Source organism: Nipponia nippon, unplaced genomic scaffold, assembly GCF_047370975.1.
Source record: "Nipponia nippon isolate SJK-2023a ecotype South Korea unplaced genomic scaffold, ASM4737097v1 scaffold_43, whole genome shotgun sequence".
Lineage (NCBI taxonomy): Eukaryota > Metazoa > Chordata > Aves > Pelecaniformes > Threskiornithidae > Nipponia > Nipponia nippon.
The window spans coordinates 194,527-202,889 of record NW_028262362.1 but is presented as its reverse complement, the minus strand read 5'-3'; the positions used below and the strand labels follow the sequence as shown (position 1 = coordinate 202,889).

The window sequence follows — 8,363 nt, the reverse complement described above, 5'->3', positions numbered from 1 at the left end:
AAGGGCTGTAGCGTCGGGGGCAGAATCGGGGAACGGTGGTTTCCGACTCTCGGGAAACGTTGCTCTCTTTTCGGGGATGGAAGCAACTGGGACGAAACCAGGAGCGGCTTTTCAGGGCAGACCTGGGAAAGCGCTCCCTGCTCCCGCTTTCTGCCGCGCCGGCCAGAGCTGCGCAGGGATTTGTGTTGAAGCAGAATTGTGTTGGAGCGGAGGCTGTGTTGCAGGTGGCGGGAGGCTCTGGGAGAGAGGGAGGAGAGACGGAAAGAAATGCTGCCCCCAATGTGGCAGAGTCATCCCGCTCCCTGGGCTGAGCAGGGTTCCCTTTTGGCGGCTGCTGTTCACGCTGACCGTTCAGCTCCGGAGCCCGCGCCTTTCCACAGGCCGGTCCCGCCGGGATCGGTGCGCTCGTCTCCAGGCTTACGCCGATCGCTGGAAGTAATGATTGGATGGGCAGGAATTTCACATCAGTTGGTGGCACTCAGCTGCAGGTAAAATGCGTTACAGCTTGTAAAAAGATCAGCTAAACCAACTATAACCCGCTTGACTTGTCCTAGCTCTGAAATCCGTAGAAAACCCATAGTGGCCTGTTTTTGCAGGAGGAAAAGCGCCCGCCTCCTCCGCCTCTCTGTCTGATCGGCGTCGTTCCCTCTTCTGGAGGGTGGCATCTGCGGTCATTAAGGGGTAGCGTTAACAAACGTTTTGTCTGTATCTGTCCCTGAAATAGGGTTCTGCCAGCTAAAGAAATTATTCTGGGATGTTCTAGTAACTGAGGTAAACTTGCCGGGAGAGCAGTCTTTTTGTGTGCCCAGTATTGCCGGATACGTGGGTGCATGGGGTTGTGGTGCGGGTGCTCCTCGAAGGGCCGTATCTGCGTCCTGGTTTGAAGCGTAAGAATCCCGATGGCTCTCGTTTGGCATATCTGTCCTGTCCTCAGGAAGAACCTGACAGGGAGCACAGCTAGGGACCGGTCTTTCCAGACGCCCTCGCCCCCAGGGAAAAGGAAGCGTAGTAAGGACTCCTCTTCTGGAGCAGCGCTAAAGAAAGGCCGCTCGCAGGCGTTCTCCCGGGTTCCGGAATTATGATGTCACTGAGGCCTCTGCAGAGCCTCACGGCCAGCGCGCGATTCGGTGGCGCATTCGTGACCCTCTGCGAACTGGACTGCAAGGGGGCCGTGAGCTCTCGTTTCTCGCTTGGTGAGTTGCAGGTGAGGCTCCGAACTGGTGCTTTTTGGCAAGTCCCCAGGGGTTTGATTTCTCTGGCCTCCTCTCCGGTCCGATGGACGGCTCGCACAGCCCTGAGAAGGTCTCTCAGACAAATGGCGTTCTTTCCGTGTGCCGCAGCTCCGGGTTTAAAGCTGACAGCGTTCCAGTTGCACTTTGATAAAAATACATGGTTAAAATATGCGGTCTGTGTATGGTACACGCTGTACGCAGGATGCGGCTAACGTTTGAACAAGACGCCACAGCTTTAATAAAACAGCGAGAAAGTAGGACGTGCTCGCGGTTTTGTTTGCATACTGATGAGGGAGCCTTTGCCTGCTTCTCGCACGTTTGGTTGTGAGCTTTGCGGGCCGCCCCGCTGCCGGCAGAGGCGGTCGAACCTTTGGGTGACTAAGCTTTGGCTCGGGGCTGTTTTTCTCCCGAGGCCGGCGGGTTCTGCCGCTCCTCGCTGCGTGAGCTGGTCGCGGTCTGGTCCCGAGCTCAGAGCGGCGGCTTCAGTCGGCGCCTGCCCTCGAGCGGGTCCTGCTGGGCTGATTGCACCCCGCCTGCTCTCCTCTGGCGATAATTTTGGGCAGAAGTCAAACGCCCAGTAACGCGCTCTGGCAAATTGCCGTCTCGCGCTGACCAGAGCCGATGTGGAAGCGCGAGCGGGCGGACTGCGGGGCAGGTTGGGTGCTCCCAGGGGCCGGCGGTTCCTGCAGCAGCCACTGCTAGCTCTGGGTCGCTGAGGCCCTGTGCATAGAAAAGCAACAGATTAAAACCAAAAAAAAAGCCTGAGCCCAAGAAACGAGCGTGTTTTTTATCTTAATGAAGCTCCTTGTCTTTGAAAGGGGCGGTATGGAAGGCAATCAAACTGGTCTTAAAGTCACCCAAAGCTTTGCGATTTTGCTTCTTGCCGTAGGAGAACCCATGCTATTTCTGACCCCTCCAAAGACCCATCTGAATACAGCGATTCACTCGACAGCAGCGAGGCGATTCGGAAAATCCGCGGGCATCACCCCAAAACCAAAGCGAGGGCAGGACGGCCGCCACGGGAGCCGACGCAGCTGCGCGTACCCCCTCGCAGCACCCTCTGGGAGGGCTCTTACCAACTCGCACCCCAGGCAAACCGGGCAGCTTCGCCTCCGTTTGCCCTGCGACTCCGCACGGCGTGAAACCGTGAAGCAGAAACCACTCCGATGGCAAGGAGCCTCCTACTCTCCACAAGCTGCAACTACCGCCTCCTCGCAGACCGAAACCCAGGCTGCTTCCTCACCTTGCACCAGCAGAAAAGGCACGAGCAGTGCAAAGCAGCTCTGCTGCAGCAGTAAGGGGCTCCTGGACACACCTCTCCCTTTCAAAGCGCAGCAAGAGCCCCGGGAGCCCTCCAGCACCCCCACCTCTGCGCGACGCACGCCCGACATCGCCAGTTATCCTCACCCAGCAACGGGGTCCTTCTGTGGGGCTTCGCGGAACTGCCCGCCCCAGCAGCCTCGCCCTGCCGCACACCGCACAGCTTACGCTAGAAGCACACCTACGCCAGGATTTTTCGTAGCGTGCCAGCACGGCCGCGGGCTGTTGCTTCAGCGGCGCACGCGTGCGTTCAGAAATCACAGCTCCTGCACTCTGCGCCCATACGAGATTACAGACTGCAAACAGAGTTAATTCACCCGCACGCCGAGGGATGGGGAGAGGGAGCCGATATACGCCGATCCTCCTTCCGCCAAGTCAGCGCCACAGCAACGGCAACAGAAGAAATCACACCTTCTGGGCTTGACTAATTATTTTCTATAGATGGCCATCAACTACACGTACGGAGCAGAGGGTGTGAGCTGTCCTTCAGCAAAGATAAACTCACTTCCACCGGGCTGATTACAACCTTCAGGATAACCCGCAGTTTATCTGGTATTTATAGTCCGAGTCCCTATCAGCTAACCGGGCGCCACCCCGCGCTGGTCATTAGAAACCCGAGCTAGCCATTTGGCGGAGCCGCAGCGGGCCGCCAGCAGCAGCAGAGCAAAGCGGTTCATTAACATCACACACGGCGACCTTTCCGTTCATTTTTTTCTTCAGAACGGGAGAGTGGCTAAGTTTGATTAAATTGAAGCAATTACTCATGGACAAAGACAAAACGGCCTGGAACGTTCTTCCCAGGGAAGGGCAGGATCCTGCGATAGGCAACAGGGGGAAAAAGTTTGGGCAAAACAGAGCAAAAGGGTCCAGCTATTCCCAGAGGGAGCAGCGTGGGTTTGTGAAAGGCAGGTCCTGCTTGACTGACCTGGTCTCCTACGACAAGGTGGCCCGCTCAGTGGAGGAGGGAAAGGCTGCGGGTGCCGTCTGCCTGCACTTTAGTAAAGCCTTTGGCACCCTTTCCCACAGCATTCTCCTGGAGAAACTGGCTGCTCCCAGCTTGGACGGGCGTACTCTTTGCTGGGTAAGAAACCGGCTGGATGGCCAAGCCCAGAGAGTGGCGGTGAATGGAGTTAAACCCAGTTGGTGGGCGGTCACCAGGGGTGATCCCCAGGGCCGAGTACTGGGGCCCATTCTGTTTAATATCTTTATCAATGACCTGGACGAGGGGATGGAGGGCACCCTCAGTCAGTTTGCAGGGGACACCCAGTCGGGCGGGAGCGTCGATCTGCCGGAGGGCAGGGAGGCCCTGCAGAGGGCCCTGGCCAGGCTGGGGCGATGGGCCCAGGCCACGGGGTGAGGGGCAGCAAGGCTCAGGGCCGGGTCCTGCACTGGGGGCACAGCAACCCCAGGCACCGCTGCAGGCGTGGGGAGGAGCGGCTGGGAGCTGCCCGGCGGGAAAGGGCCTGGGGGCGCTGGTCGACAGCCGCTGAACATGAGCCAGCAGCGTGCCCAGGCGGCCAAGAGGGCCAGTGGCATCCTGGCTTGTGTCAGGAACGGCGTGGCCAGCAGGAGCAGGGCAGGGATGGTGCCCCTGTGCTGGGCACTGGGGAGGCCGCCCCTCGAATGCCGTGCTCAGCGCTGGGCCCCTCACCCCAAGGCGGCCATGGAGGGGCTGGAGCGTGGCCAGAGCAGGGCAGCGAGGCTGGGGCAGGGGCTGGAGCACAAGGCTTCAGAGCTTCTCTGGGCACCCTGTGCCAGTGCCTCACCACCCTCACAGTAAAGAATTTCTTCTTATATATAATCTAAATCTGCCCTCTTTCAGTTTACAGCCATTACCCCCTGTCCCGTCATGGCATGCCCTCGGAAAAAGCCCCTCTCCAGCCTTCTTGCAGGCCCCCTTCGGGCACCGGGAGGCTGCTACAAGGTCCCCCCGCAGCCTTCTCTCCTCCAGGCTGAACCACCCCAACTCTCAGCCTGTCCTCACAGCAGAGGTGCTCCAGCCCCCGATCGCCTTCACCTCCTAAGACAACAACAGCAGCAGCCCAGGGACCAAACTGCGCTCAGACAAGTCGGTACTGCGCCCACCTGCCAACCAACGGCCTGCAGCCGCTGGGACTGCTCCTGCCCTCGTCTGGGAAAGCTCAAACACTTTTTCCCATTTTTCTTTCCTTTGAGAGGGAAGAGAGCCCCTTTCTCGAGGTACTGGCCACGGCGGCAGGAGAGCTGACCGCAACTTACGGTTTCTTATCACCTTAACCAACTCAATCACTCCGGGACTTGAGATTCAGCAAGCTAAATTAAGCTAAAAATAGCTGAATAAGCTATTCCCCCCAGTTTAGAGCGTGGGACCTCCAGGGAAAAGACTGACTTTGTAGCGTGCTTACTACACAGAGTCTCAGAGCCAAAACGAAGGATGATTTTGTATTTCACGTTGCCATCCCGCTTGAGTTACCGCCCATCACTTGGTTTTGGGTTCAGAAGGCACTTCGCGTCCTTGCAAAACTAAAGCAAGGTGCGAGTTGTGCAGCGTTTGCCACGCAAGGAAGGCCTCGAACAAAGGCTCTTTCAAGCTACCTCCTGAGCTTTAGGAAAACCACTAAAACTAACGCCACATCTGCTTACGTGGCCTCCAGCAGGATGGTTTTGCCCATTTTCCCCTGAAAATTACCTTGGAAGCAAAACTTCACCCCTCAGGTCTCCAGAAACGCTTACAACGGAAGGGCCGTCACAAAGGACCTCATTCCCACCTGCTCCTTCACCTTCTCCTCTATTTTGCCCTAACTCCCTGCAGCTTCTCTGGTCTGGGCCATCTCCCCCCTCAGCTCTAGCATCGCAGGGCTGCGGCACCCCCGCGCCAGGCGCGTCCTTCGAAAGCCAAGCTCGCCAGCTTCTGTGGGTTCGCGACCCCACTTCTGTGGGATTTTCATCCCACTCGCAACCTTACTGAACAGGATCCCTTGCCAGGGGGTCGCTGTTCCCATCCCGAAGCAGCAAGAGCACGGGGTCAGCCCCTAATTCACAGCCCCGCGTTCATCCTCCGCCCAGCCCGCTCCTCCTCCCCGGGAGCACTGCAAGCAGCAGAGCCTACTCACGGTGGGTTGCTTCAGCAACTGCTTCTCCTTCTTGTCTGCCTCCTCTTTCTTTTCTTTCTTCTTCTCTTTCTTTTTCAAGCTGCCGCGTGCCAGCAGCTTCTCTCGCTCCTGAACGACAAGCTCCCTGTAGCGATCGTCGCAGGGGTGGTCCCACGTGGACTGGCCGTTGGCAAAGTTGAAGTAATAGATATCGCCGGTGATATCCTGGCTGCGTGGCAAAAACAGCGTGAAGAGCGAGCCCGGTACTTCCCCGCCCGCAGGAAGCCCCCCTGTTGTGGCATTAGCCCCCCCGGCCAGCCGGTCCCCTGCCCACGCGGGCAGCCCAGAGCAGGGGAAGGGCAGGGAGGCCAGGAGCCTCCGAGGGCAGCTGCCGACAGAGCTCTCACCAGGGCTTCCACTCGGGTGGCAACGGGGCCACGATGCCTTCCCTGGCCAGCCAGATCAGCTCCGGCTCCTTCTCGGGGTCGATGCCGATCTCCCGTGCAAAGTCGTGGATTTCTAGGAAAACGGAAGAGGGACCTGTGGCGACGGTCTACACCGGGCACTACACAATAAAGGCAACCTCCTCGGCTAAAGCAACGGGCGCACGGGGAAACCCCGATCCCGAGAGGAAGCTGCTCAAAGCTGCTGAGACAGCCCTGGGTCAGCAAGCACGTCCTGCCAGGCCGGTAAAGCAGGGAGGAAGACTGGCAAACGGCATTTATCTTCGCAACCAGACAGCTAATTTTTCAGCTCCGCCTTCTACAAAATCCCATTTATCCTGCCCTCTCCCCCCACGCTCTCCCCGATTCCCGTTTTCTCAATACGCCCAGGAGCGGCTCGCGCGCTTGAATCCCTCGTCGCGGCTCCCGGGAGGCCAGGCATCGGTTACCTTGCTCGCTGGGAATGTACGTCTCATCGTAGTCTTCTTCCAGGATGAGCTGGTCCCCGATGCGCACCATCGATCCCGCCATGGCTCCCGGCACCTGGCAGCACGGAGGAGTAAGGCAGATCACAACGATCGAACGCGCGCCGGCAGAAATAAAGCTTCCTCGTCGCCCGGCGCGTGGCAGAGCCCCGCGGGGTCCTCGGCACCGGGGCGGTGCAGGGGAGCCAGGGGCTGCCGAGGGCGGGTGCAGACGGGAAGGGCAAAGAGCGAAGGCGGCCAGAACTGATGGATTCTGGTCAAGGCGGGAGGACACGGCTCAAAGCGAACGAAGAGCGCAAAGAGAGGAGAAATGGCACGTTATTTCCACGCGCGTTTCCCCCCCTTCCCTACAAAGGGTAGAAGCTGCTGGAACTGGGTTTTGCTTCAGGCTTTGTTCATTTGGCAACGAGGAGATGGAGCCCACCTGCGCGCCGCTGGGATACACCTGCACAGCCAGCAGCCCTCCGCTCTGCGGTTCGGCACCCTCCCAAGGACGGAAAACACGCAAGAGGGCAGAGCTCTCCGCTCTGCTTACGGCGAAGCCGAATCAAAGCCCTTCCGCGCGCGCCGCGCGGGGGCCGCGGGAAGAGGGAGCGGAGCTGAAGCGGCACAGGAGTCACAATCGGAGCCGCCCGCTTTTAGGCTCCTGCAGAGGAGATGAGCGCTTGCTTTGGGGACTTTTTAAACAGGCCAAACATAAGGCGAAACGAGAAAGGGAGAAGACGTGTTTCCCAGAGCGCAGCCCAGCTTTTCGAGGGCAGTCCCTGGGCTGAACCCGCGCTGCCCAGGGACGAGGCAGCTTCCCGCCGCAGCCGGCTCGCCCCGGCCCCTCTCGCCTTCCCAGGGGACCTTTCGGAAGCTCTCAAAGGATCCTAATTCAACGTGTCCCACCTCCGGAGCTTCGCTATTTAGCTCAAAGACGGCGGGCGGCCCTGCGCAGCTGAGCCCTTACACCCCGTTCACCACGGGCTGAGGCAGGCGCAAGTCAGTTTCCCCAGCCCAGCCGCCCCCGCCGCGGCTCGGCACCGCCACCTTAGCCTCACGCAGGCCAGGTGGCCCAGCAGGCTCCCAGCACGAGGAGCGGCAGGAGCGGGGACAGGGCCTTCCCGTCCAGTCCCGCCGCGCAAACCCAGCGCAAGGACGAGCTCAGGCCAGCTTTCACCCCGAAACCCCCCAAATGCTCAACGCACGCCTCTGCTTTCCTCGTCAGCCTCAGGGGTGGCCGGGGGCCGCCCCCTCGCCTTCCCCTCCGCTGCGGCCCCTTTCCTCGCCCCTGGAACTGCGTGTGCACCTCACCCCGAGGGGGTCTGCACCCCGGGGGGGCGGGCGGAGAGGCCGCACTCCGGCGAAGGGGCCGCACTCCGGCGGGGGGGGGGGGGGCCGCACCGCACCCCGGGGCGGGCGGGGGGGCCACCCGCAATTAAAGCGCTCGCGCGGCTGCGGCCCCGCCGGCCCGAAGCCGAGCGAGGAAGAGAAACAGCTTTGAGTAACAGGACAGAAAGTAAAAAAAAAGGCGAAGAAGCCCCTTCTCACCCGTTCCGCCGCTGCGGAGGCGCAGGCAGCTGAAGCCGCGGAGCGCACGCACAGCCGGGACCCGGCGCTCCGGGGGAGGGGAAGCCGAGGCGGGGCGGCGCACTGCAGGCTGCCGGCCTCCTCCTCCGACTGCCGGGCCCGGGGCCGGGCCCCGGAGCCGGAGGAGGAGCCGCCGCCGCCGCCGCCGCCGGAGGCTACCCGCCGCCGTTTAACCGTTTCCGGCTCGCGGCGCCCTTAGCAACGGCAGGTCCCACCCCCGCCTCCGCGCTATTGGGCGGC

General features: G+C 60.7%; 1 protein-coding gene across 1 annotated transcript; it reads right to left on the bottom strand.

Moving 5' to 3' along the window:
• Positions 1–63: 63 nt before the first annotated feature.
• LOC148052834 (centrosomal protein of 164 kDa-like) lies at positions 64–8,288 on the bottom strand. Its single transcript, XM_087778253.1, has 5 exons — positions 8,085–8,288; positions 6,516–6,609; positions 6,031–6,142; positions 5,645–5,852; positions 64–1,952 (listed from the first exon to the last, which is right to left on the bottom strand). The coding sequence occupies exons 2-5, from the start codon at positions 6,595–6,597 to the stop codon at positions 1,701–1,703; spliced, it is 654 nt and encodes a 217-aa protein (XP_087634379.1). The 5' UTR covers positions 6,598–6,609; positions 8,085–8,288; the 3' UTR covers positions 64–1,700.
• Between the last annotated feature and the right edge of the window lie 75 nt (positions 8,289–8,363).